General features: G+C 56.0%; 7 protein-coding genes across 7 annotated transcripts; 3 read left to right on the top strand and 4 right to left on the bottom strand.

Annotated features, from left to right (window-relative positions):
* The first annotated feature begins 71 nt into the window (after positions 1-71).
* Positions 72-3,675, top strand: SCHCODRAFT_02690207 (uncharacterized protein). Its single transcript, XM_050346823.1, has 6 exons — positions 72-100; positions 167-933; positions 2,569-2,679; positions 2,718-3,316; positions 3,376-3,524; positions 3,582-3,675. Exons 2-6 carry the CDS (start codon positions 187-189, stop codon positions 3,590-3,592), a joined length of 1,617 nt encoding a protein of 538 aa, XP_050199168.1. The 5' UTR covers positions 72-100; positions 167-186; the 3' UTR covers positions 3,593-3,675.
* A 192-nt stretch (positions 3,676-3,867) lies between these two features.
* Positions 3,868-5,540, top strand: SCHCODRAFT_02506983 (uncharacterized protein; the record flags this gene model as incomplete). The annotated part of the gene is made up of 2 exons (XM_050343186.1): positions 3,868-5,372; positions 5,426-5,540. 2 exons carry the CDS (start codon positions 3,868-3,870, stop codon positions 5,538-5,540), a joined length of 1,620 nt encoding a protein of 539 aa, XP_050199167.1.
* A 485-nt stretch (positions 5,541-6,025) lies between these two features.
* On the top strand, positions 6,026-8,670 carry SCHCODRAFT_0257768 (FAD/NAD(P)-binding domain-containing protein; the record flags this gene model as incomplete). The annotated part of the gene is made up of 14 exons (XM_003030172.1): positions 6,026-6,717; positions 6,768-6,799; positions 6,852-6,876; positions 6,929-6,968; positions 7,024-7,239; positions 7,286-7,382; positions 7,431-7,469; positions 7,519-7,590; positions 7,640-7,760; positions 7,810-7,916; positions 7,969-8,107; positions 8,164-8,309; positions 8,364-8,408; positions 8,459-8,670. 14 exons carry the CDS (start codon positions 6,026-6,028, stop codon positions 8,518-8,520), a joined length of 1,833 nt encoding a protein of 610 aa, XP_003030218.1. The 3' UTR covers positions 8,521-8,670.
* Positions 8,671-8,782: 112 nt separating this feature from the next.
* Positions 8,783-11,420, bottom strand: SCHCODRAFT_02509259 (uncharacterized protein; the record flags this gene model as incomplete). Its single annotated transcript, XM_003030603.2, has 6 exons — positions 8,783-9,127; positions 9,183-9,607; positions 9,660-10,007; positions 10,081-10,623; positions 10,687-11,265; positions 11,321-11,420. The coding sequence occupies 6 exons, from the start codon at positions 11,418-11,420 to the stop codon at positions 8,783-8,785; spliced, it is 2,340 nt and encodes a 779-aa protein (XP_003030649.1).
* A 583-nt stretch (positions 11,421-12,003) lies between these two features.
* SCHCODRAFT_02631151 (uncharacterized protein) lies at positions 12,004-13,832 on the bottom strand. Its single transcript, XM_003030604.2, has 7 exons — positions 13,499-13,832; positions 13,306-13,437; positions 13,146-13,249; positions 12,922-13,054; positions 12,333-12,870; positions 12,189-12,276; positions 12,004-12,136 (listed from the first exon to the last, which is right to left on the bottom strand). The coding sequence occupies exons 1-7, from the start codon at positions 13,512-13,514 to the stop codon at positions 12,053-12,055; spliced, it is 1,095 nt and encodes a 364-aa protein (XP_003030650.1). The 5' UTR covers positions 13,515-13,832; the 3' UTR covers positions 12,004-12,052.
* A 119-nt stretch (positions 13,833-13,951) lies between these two features.
* SCHCODRAFT_02631148 (uncharacterized protein) lies at positions 13,952-15,191 on the bottom strand. The gene is made up of 5 exons (XM_003030605.2): positions 14,845-15,191; positions 14,738-14,794; positions 14,606-14,680; positions 14,412-14,541; positions 13,952-14,337 (listed from the first exon to the last, which is right to left on the bottom strand). Exons 1-5 carry the CDS (start codon positions 14,857-14,859, stop codon positions 14,135-14,137), a joined length of 480 nt encoding a protein of 159 aa, XP_003030651.2. The 5' UTR covers positions 14,860-15,191; the 3' UTR covers positions 13,952-14,134.
* Positions 15,192-15,219: 28 nt separating this feature from the next.
* SCHCODRAFT_02546527 (uncharacterized protein) lies at positions 15,220-17,219 on the bottom strand. The gene is made up of 3 exons (XM_003030606.3): positions 15,634-17,219; positions 15,421-15,580; positions 15,220-15,363 (listed from the first exon to the last, which is right to left on the bottom strand). The coding sequence occupies exons 1-2, from the start codon at positions 17,145-17,147 to the stop codon at positions 15,439-15,441; spliced, it is 1,656 nt and encodes a 551-aa protein (XP_003030652.1). The 5' UTR covers positions 17,148-17,219; the 3' UTR covers positions 15,220-15,363; positions 15,421-15,438.
* Between the last annotated feature and the right edge of the window lie 369 nt (positions 17,220-17,588).

Genomic DNA, 17,588 nt, shown 5'->3' with positions numbered 1-17,588 from the left:
GTGCTACACCACGTGAGTGCGTGTGCGCAATTGTCACACGAGTCACAGTCGTCGGTTCGCCTCTCTTTACCGCCACCAAGCTACTTGCTCATCCGACCCCGTGAGTTTCGATTCATCCATCATCTCTGAATGAACTCGCAGGATACTAACATGGGCTACTGCATAGCAGATCTCACTATTTTTCTCATGGATCCCAGCGGCCGTGCAGCCCTGCTACAGGGGGCTGCTGCCTTGGCCGACCTCTCTCGTATGCGGTCAGGATGGGCACCTTCCGTTGAAGAGGCTCAGGAGATGCGACGGCATGCAGAAGACCTCGTGCCACATCTGACCGAGATTGAGCAAGAAATGGGCCAGGCAGATGCGGAGATGAGGGAGCTAAAGCACGCCTTGCGGCTGGTCGGGACCCGATTAAAAGCTCTCAAAAAAGCGCATGCAGCTATAGGTGCCCAGTCCAGGATCTCCGAGTCTATGGCGGCGCCTATCAGACGACTTCCTGTTGAGATCATGACCGAGGTCTTCGCGCACGTCTTGGATAACGTGGGCTTCTACCCAACCGATATTCACCGTCTATCCACCATCTGCTACGCATGGCGAGATATCCTACTGTCGACGCCGACGCTCTGGGCGAGGATCAAAGTGGGCGACCGCAACAGTGACGTCTGGTATAGCCCTGCCAATGCAGCGCGAAACCTTCGTGATCACCACGCCTTCGTTCGTGCGCAACTGCGGTGGTCGGCTGCAGCGCCGCTGCACATCGACGTATTCGTTCCTGCGGTGATTAAGAAGGGGTCGTTCACCCCCGTATGGAAGGACATTTGCCGGGAGTCGCATCGTTGGAAATCCGCCACCTTCTGGAGATATGATCTCACATACCATGAGCAATTCCAACTCGACCATCCTCACATCCACCTACCCTCCCTTGCGGCCCTACAGGTCTATGGTCCTCACATAACCCTTACACCCTTTTTGGACGCCCCGCATCAGCAAACCACAAGTTGCCTGATTGCCTTACGGCTGTCTTACCGGCTTGACAATTCGGGTAAGACTTCGGTAAGGCCATCAGACGGGACCATAAGACGTGCAAACTGTAAGACGTCAGACGTGGTAGCCACCTTCCAACATATATTTGTCCCCTCCCACTCGAGAACAAGCAGAAATACCCTACTTGGTGTACAGATGTTATATGAGATAGCCAGAGGAGCCCGAGGATGTCGCATGTCGGCGAGATCAACAAAGACGCGCTATGCGCGTCCTCTCTCCACAAAAGATATTCAATGATGCCTTATCCCACTTCCGTACTATAGTGAACCGCAACCGATAGGGAATGAATGCGCTGTTCATACGATACGAAAAGGCTGCTCGGCAAAACCCGCTCAAGGTGAACGCGCCGAGTCTGTTTGGCCTGCCCTCAAGCGGCGATCATTGACGCGTCACGTAGCTCCGCTTCCTCGTCTCCGTCCTCCATCGCGGCATGCGGGTTTCTCTAGTCCCACCTCACGAATGCCGGCCATGTCCAGGACATTGCTAACGCTCTCGACAAAGGTCCCCGCGACCTTCCGAATTTTACGCGCGCTTTCAGTGGCGCAATACCCGTCATCGGCTTCACGCTCGCCAGCTCGAAACACGCGCGCACGATCACAGCCGTGCCTCGCCGTCACCAGCTTCTCGATTTAATCAGCAATATAAGCAGGCATATCCACTCCCCCCGGGATCAAGCTCGTTTACATAGCAGCAACATCCTGGCTGAGCGCGTCAACGGTCTCGCGCGTGTTTCGCGCTCCGGCCTGCGGCGAGACAAGGCATGGCCTCTCTTTCATCTTCTCGCAACCCCCCTCCGCGCGCGTCTTCGACACAACGGACTCACATCCCACGAGGCACGTGCATCGCGGCGGGTTACGACAGGCGATCCTTCCGGCGAATCGGATGATATCTTGATGTGTATTGGTGTGTGTATGACATTCTTGAGTTGTGCATAGACGCTAACCAGTGCTGCAGAGCGGGCGAGACGCTGTCCTCAACAGTACAGGATGCTTTGAGCTGCAATGTACGTACGCCCCTGCATGTTGTGCGTCCGCAAGCTAACGTCTCAATACGTAGCTTCACCTACATGATTGACCTCTCCCCTTTGCATGCTATCGTGCCACGTCCCCTCTCGCCTTCTGCTTCGACACTCGTCTTGCTTCTGGCGTCCACGGACACTACAGTAGCTGACAGTGACTGTCTAGATAACGTGACCTTAGATAGTCTTTAGGATTAGTTTTAGTCGTTGGGTTAAAGAAGATGTGAAATTTAATCAGTATTCTTCTATCTTGTGTTGGATAGCGTGGTTATCAGATCCTGCAAGGCAATTTGAGCATGTCTATCAGTTACCTTACCTTGTCTGCAAGCCGTCTGACGGTGTCTGTGAGCCTGCTGAGAGCGTCTGTAGATGCCTTGAGGGCGTCTTATGGTCGTCTTACAGCACCTTTCGTAAGACAACGAGGTCTTATATTGGCCGCGTACCTTCTTGGTAAGAAGGGGCTTCTTACGCCTCTTATGCATCTAATTGCCTTGTATAAGGCACTTAAGCCCACTTGTGGTTTGCTGATGCCGAATCTTCGACATCTTTATATTGGAAACAGCTCTGCTCTGGCCTGGGCCAAACCATTCCCCGACTGGAAGCTGACCACGCTGGAGCTGGTGTTTGCCTTGAAAACTGCGCTATCGCAATCGAGAAGCTGTGCTCTAGTCTTACGACGCTGCATGTCAGCGGCGTCACCGTCAGTGACCAGATGCAGCCCCCCATAGCGACAGTCACACTTCCTTCACTGGAGAGTTTGCATCTGGGTGGGAATGCCGCGCAGCTTGTAGGCTCCATGCTCACTGTACCGTGCGTTCGAAATCTTACACTCGATGCATTGGACTCAGAGTTCGACGGCCACGTCATATGCCAATTGGTCCGGCGTTCATCTGCAACGATCAGCTACCTTTCCCTCCAGCCGCACAACGCCTCCGACGAATCAATCAAACATATTCTTTGGGGCTTGCTCACTGTGACGCAGCTGCACCTGAACGTCGAGTTTGGCTGGCGCGCTCTACTTCAAAAAGAGTTCTTCGCCTATTTGACCCCGTCCGAGGAGAATCACGACTGCCTCCTTCCCAACCTACAGCAGTTCTCTATCCTTGCTTCCAGTACAAAAGATCCTGGAGAGCTTCCCCTCAATGCTGTCATTGAGATGCTGCGCGATCTTCGCGCCAAAAACATCGCTGTTGACGGCCAATTATACCCAGCTCTTGTCGAACGCTCACTAACTCGCAACCCTGGAGATGACCTCTTGTAAGTTCCCTCCAAGTAAATAACGAAAAATTGCCACCGCTCATGTACACATGTTTCAGCGACGACTCCGACAGCGACGTCGATGACGATGAATATGAGTTCGTTGAACTGGACACCAGTGAGGACGATTCTGATTGCGATTCATGTTACTCTCTCGACGACGAGGAGCGCGAATGGCTGCGCGAGCCAGAAAACGTCTACAAACCCCGTATGCATCTTTCGAAGCCCATATTCATCAGAAGTCTGACCACAAATGCCCGCACAGCAGTGAAGTAAACTGGCGCCGAGGGTACAATATGTAATTCCTAGCTCAATGTGCACGTACAATTACATTCCATGTGATTGTATGGCCTTTTGTGGACGCAAAAAATCAGTTGAAATATTCACCGGGTGGCATTACTTAGTCGAACAATGGGTGGTTGTGGGCGCTCGATCAATAGCTCACGTGATAAAGCCAGCGATTTCCGTGCTGCGCCAATCGAGTTCCCCATTTCCTCTGAGTCTCAACGGGCGCCCTACCTGATTATCTCATGGAGGCCCTTGAAGACTCCATGGACGCCATAGACAAAAACCCTCTGAGGCAGCGGGCTGCCGCACTCGCCAACCGTACACGGCTTCGCTCAGGATGGGTGCCTCCGCAGGCAGAGGCGCAAACACTGCGCGAAATGGCCAGCGAGCTCGAGAAAATCCTATCGCAGATGACGGAGGATATCGCCGAGGCCGACCGAGAGGTCGAGCGACTTCAGCAGGCGCTGCGGCAAACTCAGAGCCGCCGCGCAACGCTTACCGAAGAGCGTGCTCGGATGCGGGAACAAGTCAGCTCCTGTCTGGCTTTGGCGGCGCCTGTACGGAGACTGCCCGGGGAGGTTCTGAGCCAAATCTTTACATATGTCCTGGATCATCCTGTGTTCTTCACGGAAGAGCTACGCCAACTCATCGCCGTGTGCCATGCATGGCGCAACGTTGTGCTGTCGACATCCAGTCTTTGGTCGACTGTCATGATATGCTGCACTATGAATGATCTCCGTCTTTCCGATACTCGAGGTCACGCTGCTTTCGTACGTGCACAACTTCGATGGTCAGCCAATAGGCCCTTGTCCATCTGTTTGCTCATCGACACTGGCAATCGCAGTCTAGCTAGCCAGCTATGGGCGGCGGCTCGTGAAGAGGTATATAGATGGAAACGTCTTACCGTCAAGGCCGAATATCCCCCAGCCAGCTATGCGGCATCCTGGGTTAACCATCTGCCCCTCTGTCTTCCGATTCTTGAGTACCTGGAATTCAGCGGCGTCGCCTCGCCTCCTCCATTCAAGGTTTTCGTTGATGCACCGAGGCTTCGACATCTCAGGATCGACACCAAGTTCGAGCCATGGGGCATGGATTTCCCACACTCATGGCGGCTGACCACGCTACATCTGGGGAACACACTCACAGTCGACTGCCTGTCCGCCCTGAAGGGGACCTGCGCAACCCTGAAGGAGCTCAACCTTGGATACATAGACGTGGATGATCCTCTTCAGCACGCAACTGCGCCCGTGACGCTTCCCCTTCTGGAGAAGTTGTGCATCACCGGTGCCGCTGTGAGATGCATAGGCTCCAGTCTGATCTTCCCTTCGGTACACCATCTTTGCATCAACGGCTTACACAGAGAGTCGGAATGCGAGGATACCGTCGCCATGGTCCAACGTGCATCCGCGACAATTACGACTCTCGAGCTTACTCCTTTCCTAGTCTCGCAGCAAGCGGTGCTACACCTGCTGAAAGGCTTGCCAACCGTGACACATCTCGTGCTGTATACCTATTTCACTCGCGCAGCCTTTGGCGAAGGCTTTTTCCATGACTTGACGCCATCCGTGGATAACCCCGACTGTCCCTTTCCCAACCTACGACGACTCACGGCGGAACTGGGGCGCACCAAAAACGTGGGGGAAATATCCTTTGCCCAACTCTTGCCCATGCTACAGGATCTACGTAGCCAGGAGATAACGGTTGGCGAGAGAACCTATCCCGCTTTAACAGAGCGTACGCTCAAGGGCATTCCGGGCGATGCACTCTTGTAAGTACCCCTTTGCCATATCTCCGTGCCGTAGGCTAATTGATTCTGCCCAGCGATTCTGGTAGCGACACGGAGGACGAAGATTACAATCCGAGTGACGAGGACTCCGAGGCCCTCGAGTCCGACGCCGACAGCGATTGTTTGACGGAGGAGTCCGATGAACCGTAGCACAAAGGCCGCGATGTCGCCATTGTAAATGTGGTTCTTCGTCTGCGTATACTCGGTGCGGTGCGTACATACTAGGCATAGTCGGTCGCCGCGTCTGATTACATAGGATACAGATCATCGTCACTAGCCCATTGCTACGAACATCTGCAAGCACTTCAACTGTACTCACTTTGAACGATATCAAAGCTGGTCTTTCTGCTTAAGCAGTGGTTCCCCGAAGTCAAAGATGTCACAGGGATGCTCTCGGGTCGACTCGTGATCCCAATTCATTCCCCGTCTTGTCCTCTCCGCTTATTTCACGCTGCCGGAGCAGATGATCGCACCTCACAAGCCCCCCGACGTAATGCTCGTCCTACCCTGTGTTCTACGTCGATAGTCATGGGGCTCTTCAGGTGCGTAAACCGGGTACGAACGACGCCTTATCCGACCTCCCGCTATATAAACTGAGTGCAGGTCGACGTACCCTCACTGATAGCCCATCTCCAATGGCTCAACCCCAGACTTTCCCTCCTACCACCCTCCCCACGCTTGATACCCTTGGCACGACTGTAGCCGATGGCGAAGTCGATGCGAACGCGTTAGCCACCGAATGGTTCGACCAGTTCACCCGCGCCGCAAGCGCCGGCGATGCAGCCGCCACCGTCGATCTGTTCATCTATGGCTCTTACTGGCGCGACATCCTCGCCCTCACCTGGGACTTTCGCACGTTCCATGGCGCCGACAAGATCAGGAGCTTCCTCACCGATCAGCTGCCCGTTATGCACCCACGCGACTTTCGCTTGACGCCCGGCTCAGCAGGCTTTTTCCGCCAGTACACGGATCTCGTCTGGGTTAACGCGCTGTTCACCTTCGAGACGGATGTCGGGCTTGCTTCCGGCGTCCTTCGCCTCGTACCACAGAAGACTGGACCCTGGAAGTGCGCGATACTGTTCACCAACTTGGAGGACTTGAAGGGTTTTCCAGAGAGGGCTGGACCGCACAGGAATCCTAATCCCAATCATGGTCTATGGGAGGCCCAGCGGAAGCAGGAGCTGGCGTTCGAGAATACGAACCCCACGGTGCTGATCATGGGCGCCGGGCAAAGTGGGCTGGAGCTGGCGGCGCGTTTGAAGGCCCTTGGTGTCTTGACTCTCGCTGTCGACAAGAACATGCGAGTGGGCGACAATTGGAGGAATAGGTGCGCGAACTTGCAGCATATCAAATCACTTGAACTGACACAGCGCGCAGATACGATGCGCTGTGCTTGCACGATCCAGTCTGTACGTAGCCGACGTCTTTCCTTCAAGCGCGTTGCACTGACCATGGTCATAGGGTACGACCATATGCCGTACATACCGTCAGTATCTCCCTTCATTCTCATGAAGCCTGTCCCTGATCTCCGACCTCAGTTTCCCTTCTACGTGGCCCGTATACACGCCCGCTCGAAAGGTAAGCACGCGTTGCACCCTGAGCTACTTTCTCTTACCTATACATCTTACTGCAGCTCGCGAATTGGCTGGAAGCATACGCGGACGCTCTTGAGCTCAACGTCTGGACAGGGACGACCGTTGTTCAAGCCGATCAGGACCCGCAGACGGATATGTGGAACATTTTGGTGCGGCGCGCAGACGGCACAGAGCGCATCTTTAACGTCAAGTACTTCGTCTTCGCTCCCGGTGTTGGTGACGGGTATGCCGAGCTCCCCAAATATCCGGGCATGGTACGTCTGAAGCGCCAAAAACCAACCGCTACTCACGCTACCGTAGGACGAGTTCAAGGGGCAGATCCTTCACTCGACGTCCCACAAGCGGGCCTCCGATCATGCGGGGAAGAAGGTCGTTATCGTTGGGGCTTGTACTTCTGGTGAGTCTCGTGCTAGAGGTAAGCGTTATGATTGCTGAGATATCCTAGCGCATGACATCGCGTCCGACTATTATAGACAGGGCATAGGTGAGCCTGATCCGAGCGGACCTCCTGATTCAGCTCATGACCCTCGTAGATGTGACCCTCTATCAGAGAAGCTCTACGTATGTGATGACCACCAAGAACGGCTTCCCCATTTTGCATAAGGGTACGCGACGCCGTGACGTTATCCATACTGTCTAATGCCATCTTCGCAGGCCTTTACACGGAGGACGGACCTCCCGTCGACGTTGCTGACCGTCTCAACGCGGCATTCCCCAATCTTGTCATGTTCGAGCTCGCCAAGCGCCTCGCAATCCAGATCGCCGAGGCGGACAAGTGAGTTTTCTGTCACCAAGTATCATTCGACGTTAACGCGTCTTTCCAGGGAACTGCTCGATGGCTTGAAGCGTGTTGGATTCCGCACCAACATGGGGTACAAGGACGCGGGTTTCCTGCTGCTCGCTTGGGAGCGCGCAGGCGGCTACTATTTAGGCAAGCTCTCAACAGAATATCGAGCGCGCAAGCTCAAGGCTCTTTCGTGCAGATGTTGGCGCAAGCCAACTCATCATTGACGGCAAGATCAAGTTGAAGAGCGGTCCGCATATCGAGACTTTCACCCCGACCGGGCTCAAGTTCGACGACGGTAGTGAGCTGCCTGCAGACGTTGTTATCTTCGCCACGGGGTATGTATATTCTTCTATCACACAAGGATGTTCTTCTAACGCTGCATCCTACGTAGCATTGGCTCCGTCCGCCACGCCATCCGCCGCGTATGCGGTGAAGAGCTTACGAGCCGTGTCAAGCCCATCTGGGGCCTGGACGAAGAGGGCGAGCTTAAGGGCTGCTATCGCGACCTGGGGCCGAAGGGGTTATTCGCCATGATGGGTGCGTTCTCTCTCCTTTCAAGCTTATAGTACCTCGCGGCTGACCAAGTCACAGGAAATCTGGCACTCTGTAGATTCCACTCGAAGCACGTTGCGCTTCGTAAGTATCATGCTATCGCGGGCGTTGTCGACGCTGATCGATCTTCGCAGAGATCAAGGCCATGGAGGAGGGCGTCTTCGGTCAACGTTACTCGCTAGATTCAAAGGCCTAGACGTGCATTGTCCGCGAGCTTAAAAAGCTTTGACACTCAACTGTAACTGTTACTGTACTCACTTGTTCCATCATCTCCTTACGTCTCTCTGTACCACCAATTCGTGTTAATCTTTCGTATTTCATGAGCCACAATGAACATCAATTACTCGCCTAGGGCGATCCATGTACATACATAAGCACAGTCCACAAATGAACCCACAAGTCCAGAAGACGAACAGACATCCACAATTATCCAAGCTCTAAATTGTCTATCCATCCATCTAAACAGCCTCTCCGTACGCTGGCGGCGCATCGCCCGCCTCCGTCTCCATGCCTGACACCAAGCGCTCGAAGCGCACGTTGCGCTCCATGAGCGCATCCATCTCGCGAGACCGCAGCGACGGCATCGACGCGGGGTTGATGGGCGTGCTGTCGATGGCGGAGACGGTCGAAAGGGACGAGTCGGAGGAAGCCTTGGTCGCGGTGCGCTCGAGGACGAGCTTTGGGGCGTGCTGCTGGCGCTCGTGCTCGGCGCAGGGGCAATCGTCCATGTTCGTATCCTCGAGAGCGCCCTGGAAGGTCTCCGAGTATCGTGGTAAGGCAGTCCATTCAGGGTTGCAACGGCACTGAGACATTCGTCAGCCTTTGACATTGATATTTGATTTGAAGGGCGGCACTCACCGACAACACCTGCACCGGGCTCTGCACCACGATATCGAAGAGTTTCCGCTTACCCGTCTTCGGGTCGATATGCAGGTCGTCCCCCCGCTCGACGCGCACGAGCACCTTGAGGGTATGAGTGATGTGAATATTGCTCGACTTGTTCTTATTCGAGAAGCGGAGTACATTGCACGACTTGGGCATCGGGACGTCCTTGTGGAAGGACCACGGTCCGGGGCCCATGAGGTTGGAGGCGAACTCTGAGAGGTCCTCATCAGGCTCGGTGAGCTCGCGCATAGGCGATTCGAGGAAGGCTTGCGGGTCGTCGGAGTCGATAGGGATTAGAGGAATGGGTTTCTCGCCATCGTGTTTGACCGAGAGAAGGAGAACGCGGGAGATAGGATCTGTGCGCGAGAGCCGTCGTTGATGATAGTATTCTACTTTTTCTGCGCATGTCGTCAGTAGACCGAAGGGCTTGAGAAAAGGATCGCGACTAACCTTCCAAAAATACAGCGAACCGGTACATCTTGACTTTCATGAGCGGCATGAGGGTCACCGAGACAGGTATCGAGCCGCCGATGTAGAAGCTGCGGCCCGAGATGGTAATGAGGTACTGCAGCTGCTGATCCCACTGCCGCTCGACGATGATATTCTCGGTGTCTTCCGTATCCTCTTCCATGGGACAATGGATCATCATCACCTCGCGTTGGTCGGATAGCTTGGACGTAAACGTTCCCGGCCGATGCACGTTCGCCTTCAACCGCCATATCACGGACCCGTAGTCGCAACGCAGAGTCGGCGGCGCATCTCCAGGAATGGTGAACGAGATCGGATACGTGTACGTGCCTACGGCAAAGCAAGAACAATCAGTCAGTCTCCCTGGCGATGAACCGCAACCCAAGACGAATGCCACACCCACCTGGCCTGAACTCTTTCCACTCCGCGTTCCCTGCCGGACCCGGTGACTGTTCTTCGTGCACGACAGACTTTTCGAGCCCAAACAGGCCGCCGACTTTCCCAAGCCTGGAGCGCTCTTTTGAACGGACAGCAGACCCTGATTCCTCCCGGTCGTATGCACCCCGTTCCATTGCTCGCCCTCGCCTGATGGGTGTTACGTCTGGCGGAGGAGACGGGCGGCGGGTGCTACGGGACTTGGACCGGACCGCGTCCAGAAGTGCAGTCGACATGGTAGAGAGGCTGAAGCGGCTGGAACGCCGGCGGCCATTGCGCCCACGTTCTTCGCGACTGGGGCTGCGGTCCTCGGGTGAGAGAGGTGGGGTGGCGATCGTCGTGGTGCGAGAGCGGCTATGGGACATGGGGCTGTCGATGTAGTCGCTCGACGGGATGTGACGCGAGCTCGAGTGATCGCGTAGGGAGTGAAGACTCGAACCAGACGAGGTTGTCGGCAATCCCGAATTTGGCGTATGCAAAGCAGAACCAGACGAGTTCATCAACGCAGAAGCTGTGAAATTAAGTCTGTCCGTTCAGACGCATTACATCCTTGCAGCAAACCAAGAGGACTCACTGCTTCGAGGGACGCCAGCCTCCGGGCCCAGCTCCGCCATTAGCGCCGCGCGCATGTCTTCCAGGGTGCGCGTCGGATCCTCGGCCGGTCGCGATGGGTCCTCATGGATTTGGGGGAGCTGCCCAAGCGAGCCCGCAGCCGTGGGGCTCATCATGAGATCCCCCGAGCGGGTAGACTTTGGCGTATACGGGGGCGTATAGGGTGGCGCGATCTCGCTCTGGTGGTGCGAGTGCGGGTGGCGGCTGAAGTTGGCGGCGTCAAGGCTCTGCCCGCGCGCGACGCGGGTGATCGGGGCAGAGTAGTAGTCCGAGGAGTCGGAGCTCGTACGCGAGGACGTGGGCTGCAGCTCCGCGCCATTTTCAGCCTCGCGCTCGCGGACGGGGGAGGGGGATCGGGTGCGGGCAGTTTGGCGCCCGCGCCGCCATTCGAAGTCGCGCTCATGATCGTCGTCGTTCAGATTGATGCCTGGTCCAACGGAGACTCCACGGCGCGGTCCATCAGCAGACGCGCGAAAGTAGACTGTAGTCGCTGAGAAAACCTTGTGCGTCTCCGATACCTCGACCCGTCGGGCGCCTACGCCTGATAAGAACGCCAAGTCAGTATCTATTGACCAGGCACGGCTACTGTGACGCACCTTCTGGCCAGGCCGTGGACGCCTTCGCAGAGAGCTCGAGCTCTATTGAGCTGATCTTGGTAGGCTTGACGAGATCGAGAATAAGCAGCCCGCGCAGCATAGACGGCTGCGAGTGCGCCTGCCTGCGCCGACTCCCCTCCGACGCGCGCAGGAACACCGCGGACTCATTGAGCCTGATGTTGAGCCGATTCTTCGAAGGAAGGTGGTGCGTGCCCGGCATGCTGGGCGCTAGAGACAACGACGAGGTGGAGAAGATGCTGGCAGGAAGATAGAGGAGGAGGCGGGGGAAATTTAGTTGGAAATACAGGGGGGCGCCGCGGCTACCCCTGACGCCGGGCACATGCTTTCGTCGATCACTGTCCGGGGACCCCGCCAGTCTCTCTAGCTCAGCTTTGGAAGTCTGGATAGGCCTCCACGCTCACCAGTAGTCATAGAAGCACCCCGCAACCGCGCTGCGGCGTCGTGGCATGGAATAGACACGCCCAGCACACGACCGCTACCATCTCATCGACGTCCTCTGCGCCCTGGCCGAGGCGACGGGGGTGAAATGGAACGGAAGAAACCACGTTGGTGCCATGTGCTCGGACGGAACATTTAGCTTGTTGAACTTCGGAACAAGATCGAACGTGCACCGAGATCCGGAGTCGGCCCAACGCAGGAACATCGTTGGACGCAAGTTCAAGTCAAGCGAGCGAAGTGTCTTCATCGTACGCGACGTGCAAGGAGGTATCATCATGTCGAGGGGTATAGGAAAACAAGCCCTGAAGCCAATGCCGACCCACCAATAAGCGCCGTCGTGAAGATCGCCACGCCGGTCTGGAATGGCGTCAATATATAGATACGCTGCCTTTCTGCGGTATGCACTCACCGTCGTCCGGCTCCAAGCAAAGCAGGCGATACCCATGATAGCGAGCACAAACCCGAGCGCACTCAGCCATAAACATAGAGCATGACACCTGGAAGGGATGGTTCAGCTCGACCCGTACTTCCCGGAATTGTCGAAAGAACTCGCCGACTCAACAGATGCGTTGGCGGCTGCAGCATCGCAAACGGGCCTACTTGCTCTAAGTGTGGGTTCGCGTGGAAGATAGGCGGCTCCGACAGCGTTTGCCGCCGCTCGCTCGAATTCATCGCCCGCAGACTCGCCAACGGCGACGCAAACGACGGGTTCGAAATCGAATGCGTCTGCGAGGGTGAGATTGGCGAGGGACTCGTCACTGTCACGGGCGGACGCTTGAGGTTGTGCACAGACAGGGTGGGGTTGCTTCCATTGTTCGTAGCATTACTTCGCGCCTTGGCAGGGTTGCTTCCCGTCCTGCTCATGGGAACTGGGGCATCGCGCTTGGTGCTTGGCTCGGACGCGGTCATCTCGATCGTCACGGGCCCCTTCTCGATGTCCGTTCCCTCGTAGGAGGGTGCGTCCGGGTGTTCACTCCCTGCGTCCGAGTGGTCGTGATCGCTCGCCGCATACTCGATCTTCATCTCTTCCTTCTTGGCCTCTTCGACCTTGTACCGGACGAGAAGGAAGGAGGCGAGGAATGATAGGATTGCTTGAACTGGGTCAACTTCCATTGACACCTGAGATGAAAGAATGAGCGTACCAGCATTCGTATGCAACACAAGCGCGCCAAGTACACCCGCATTGGCCGCACTTTCGGTGGCACTCATGTCACTCGGATCACTGGGCGCAACGACCTGCAGTAACCCAGCTTCGGTAGACGCGAAGAACGTGGTCTGCACTCGAGGGAACAGAGCAGGACCCAGGTGAAGTAGAGCAAAAGTAACTTTGAGCCTGGGGACAGTACAAGCAGTTCAACAAACGCACGATCACAGAAATGAGCTGCAGCCTGTCCATCCACGACTGCACCAGCTCCTTCATCGCCTTCTTCCGCTCCCGGTCATCCTCTTGATCTTGTTCTTCTTGGGTTTCTGCAACAGCCAGTCGCTTTAGCTCAGTCAATCGCGACTGAAAGAAATCCACGCACGTCTCCGCTGCTGAACGCGGTTCAGATCGAGGCGCGCGGCACCGTTCCCCTCGTCCGCGATCGTGCCCTCTACGGGCATGGTCGACGCATGTGTCGGTTGCTGAGGCTGAGGCGCTTGGGAGTGCCGTGAGCCTGGATTGGTGGGGAATACTGTTCAGCGCGTCTTCGAGCGAAAGAATGAGGGCAGACGCACGGAGGACGCGTAGCATATTGGCTCCAGGTGCTCGATGGTGTACTTCTCTCCTCAATAGTCAACGTCAAGTTGAGGCCCGTTGTGCACTGAATATATGGCACTGCTGTCCTTCTTCCTGGGAATCCCGTTGACGCTGAGGCGCACGCTAACCAGATATAGAGGGTTCGGGCGCGTCAGGCGCGTCCGACTTCAGCGCGGAAATGGTGGGGGCCTTCAGCCTGTCTCCCCGAGAGCCTCGGGACGTGTCAGCGGCCTCCAAGGCGGTCCAGTGGTGGAGCAGAGGAGAGGTCAAGCGCTCGTAAGCATCTGCGGCGGTGGGGGAACATGATGGCGGGTGGTGAAACGCGAGCCGCGTCCCAGGAGATCGCCGCCATCATCGGGCGCCTAATTCTCAGCGAGCTATGTTTCACCTTTGGCATACAGTATTCAGGCTTAGCTCAAGGCAAGGGCAAAGGCAAGTCACGGAGAGTAGAATATTCATTATAGGACAGCAGTCCAGCTGATGTCAGGCCTACTATACATGCCTATACAGTAGATACACTGTCGCAACGGCGCTAAGGATCTCGACGCGGAGCTGTCACCCCATAGCTGAGGAGGGCTGCTTCAAGCTTACCCAGCGCAGGTGGCAGACAACTTTCAACGCACACGGGGACCACCCATGAGCCAGGATTCATGGCGGAATGCCGCGACAGCCTCCGCGTCCGCATCGCGGTCGGCGCGCCACGCGCGCTGCTCGAGGGCTCCCGCGAGCTCGGTGAACGCATGAGCGCATTCAGCGTGCGCGGAGGGCGAGAGCATGTACATTTGCCGGTGCGTGAAGATGGCTTCCAGGTACTCGCCTGTCGAATGATGAGTATGGATATGAGACTGCAAGGAGAGGGAGATTGAGAGAGGATAGAGTGGCCGCACGCACCGTTTGTGGTGGCGTAGTTTTGCAGCTGCTGCTGCACGACTTGCAGGAAGGCGCAGCCATGCAGGGGCGGCGACTGCGAGCATGCGTTGTCGGTGGCGCCGTGCGCCGAGCAGTCCGAGTCGGCGTCCGACTAGGGTGGCGGGGAGTTTAGTCAGTCGTCGATTGGAGTGGCATACGATGTAGGATCCCCATACCTGCTCTGTCTCCGCGTCGCTCATAACCACGTCGTCCAGAGGTCGCGCCGTACCGCGCTTTGCGTGAACGTGATCCTTGCTCGAGAGTGTGGTCAGAACAATGGAGGGCTCGCAAATGACATGGTCGCTCACTGAGTCGAGCTTGATGTTCATGAAGAGATTGCAGAGGTCTACTTCGCGCGTCTGATTCTGAGGCATAGTCAGACACCTAGCGAAGCTCCTCGTAAGCAGCCACGCACCGTGAGTTCGTACATCGTCGAATGCGTCCTGGTATCGATGGGCTGAGGGTCGTGATAAGAGGGTATCGGCGCTCAGTAGCGTCAAGGGAGCAAGAAAGAGTCTGGGTGGCAGTCTGTGCGTCACTGGGGTTATAAAGGCCACCCCACGAGGCGTATGAGCTGAGAAGGTGAGGGCACGCGGATAAGGGCAGGCCACAGGGTTTCAGAGCAATGCCATTAACAGGACTTTGGGAGCGAGAAGCCACGAGGCTCGCTTCAGCATCGAGTCACGATCCAGGCTATCGATGGACGATAGCGGTCAGTCTTCAGTGCGTATCGGCATAGCTTCAAGTTGTTGGAGCTGGGGCTTCGTCTCATTGCAGTTGGACGAGGATGGTGAGAAGATGGCTCATGCGCTGCTGCACGCGTCGCCATGCGACTTTCAAAACAGGAAAAAATGGTCTGGACCCACAACACACGGGTGCACTGATCTAACTACCTATTACCCCGCAACGTTGAGCTTCGTGATAAAGACAGAATCTGGAAGACCACAATTCAGATCAACGATATAGCCTTCAGGAAGGTATTGCCGCTCACCGCATAACTATGCCTGCTTCAACGCGCTCCGAAGATCTCGAGGTCGCTCTGCGACTCGTCCTCGTCGTCAGATATACTCATCGAATAGTCTGTCTCATCGTCGGTGTCTGTCGGGTTCGGGACGTATTCTTCATCGTCATCGTCGCTGTCATAGGCAACGCTAGCACAACAATCAGCCCCGCAATTTGCACTCGAATGAAAGCTGATACTCACAAAAGGTCATCGTTGGGATTACGCGTGAGAGAGCGCTCCTCCAAAGCAGGGTACAGCTGGCCGTTGATGACCACGTCCTCCCTCCGTAGGGCATTGAACATTTGGTGGAGCGTTGCAAAGTCCACGCCGGCGGGGTCATAGACGATGGAAGCGGTGACTGCTAGTTCTACTAGGTTGGGCAGCGGGCAGTCGAGATTCTCTGTGGTTGGCGTCAATGCGCAGAAGAACTGGTCGTCGAGAAGTTCATGGCCTGAATCCGCGTATAGATGTAAGAATTCCAATGTCGGCAAGCCCTTGAGCAAACGCAGTAGACACTGGCTCGAAGCCGCGTGGAGATGGCAAATGGTCAGATCCATAACGGAGGCCGACGATCGGCGAACCATCTCGACAATATGCTCGGCGGCGTTGCAAGTCACTGCAGTGAAGTCAGACATTTCAAGGGATAGTTTCTCTAGCATCGGGACAGTAAGGAGGGGGCAGAACGCCTGGCACTGTTTGAGCGAACCGAAGCCGAGGATAGACAGCTCGGGAAAGCTGATGGATGTGCTTCGAGAAGCAGTCGTGTAATCCCGATATAATGGTCGAATGTGCAGGCTCTGTAGCGTCTGGCTGAGTTGCTGAAGAACAGGGATGGCATCCGCGGGGGACACGTTGTCAAGTGTGAGGGTCGTCAGCTTCCACGGCTGAGGACATGTCGCTTGGTTAAATCCTTCGACTATGGCGGTCCTGAGATTAGGTGCATCTGCGAAGCAGGGGATAGCCTTCCCATGTGGATCGGTGATCGTCAACCTCTCGAGCATTGGAAGGGCTAATACCGATGCATTCCGCCAGCCTGAGTTGCAGTACCAAGATATGTCAGCCGTACGCCACCGATGCGACTGTTCGCGAACAGCGGCCCAAGAACCATCATACGCGGCGTGCGCACATTCGCCGGCACGTAAATTGTACATCGTCACAGTGACATCGAGGGGCGCATTGGCGGAGTGCTTGAGTTGGGCGCGCACGAGGGCGGCATTGGGTGCTCTTGGGTACCGTACATCGAAGTGTAGTGAGGACCATGCAAGGCAAATCGTTGACCAAAGAGACGGAGCAGACAGCGCGACGGAGCGCCACCAGGAGCAAGTGGCCGTGATGCTATGCAGCTCGCGACCGTAGAAGGACGTTCCGGGCTCAAGGACGAGTGAGAAGATCATGACCATGATCTCGATAGGCGGCCTTCGTATGAACGCCTTCGCAGTGGCTTTGCAGACCTTCGCCTGTCGAGCGACGCGCACTTGCTGAGCCCTCAGAGACTCCAGTCGATGACGAGATAGCCGCAGCGCTCTTTCGAGTGCGCGCACTCTAGCGTCCGTCTGCCTTACATCGACGCCCAGCTGCGGCAAGCACTCCTCGAGGTCAAAGTGCATCTGCTCTAGTGATTTCACGTCTTCGGCAGAGGGCGCCCAAGGAGAGCGCAGAACATCGGGCCCCGCGAGGGCGGCCGCACGGTTTTCGAGCGCTGTAAGATATGCCATGAGAACAAGGAATGGGCTCGGAGTGATGTGTGGATGGCTGCAAGGGATGCAGGGGTGGAGATGATGGTGGTCGTTGGTCAAGAAACGCGTGACAAACACCGGCAGATCAATCTACACATGATCACGTGATACACTCGTGGTTGAATTTCGCAGAGGTGGCCTTTTCGACAAACGGTCGCAAACGGGGCTTGGGATACTGTACATAAGCTTGAATTTCCCGAGTCTAGCCCATTAGTGAGTCATGTTTTCAAAGCTTCACGATGCAAACAACTCAGGCATGCTTTTACTAGACTATCACGGACAGTAAGTATGCAGATTTTGACAGTACCATATGTCATGAGCGCCTTCGCCGAGCTACACTGTCCTTGTGCTTCATGCCGTCCGCCAAAAGAGCGTATTCTTCTATGTCTTGATCCCTATCAGTAATTGTGCTGTGTGTAA

This window comes from Schizophyllum commune (genome assembly GCF_000143185.2).
Source record: "Schizophyllum commune H4-8 unplaced genomic scaffold SCHCOscaffold_8, whole genome shotgun sequence".
Taxonomy (NCBI): Eukaryota; Fungi; Basidiomycota; class Agaricomycetes; order Agaricales; family Schizophyllaceae; genus Schizophyllum; species Schizophyllum commune.
The sequence above is the reverse complement of the archived record's forward strand: the minus strand, read 5'-3'. Positions and strand labels throughout refer to the sequence as shown.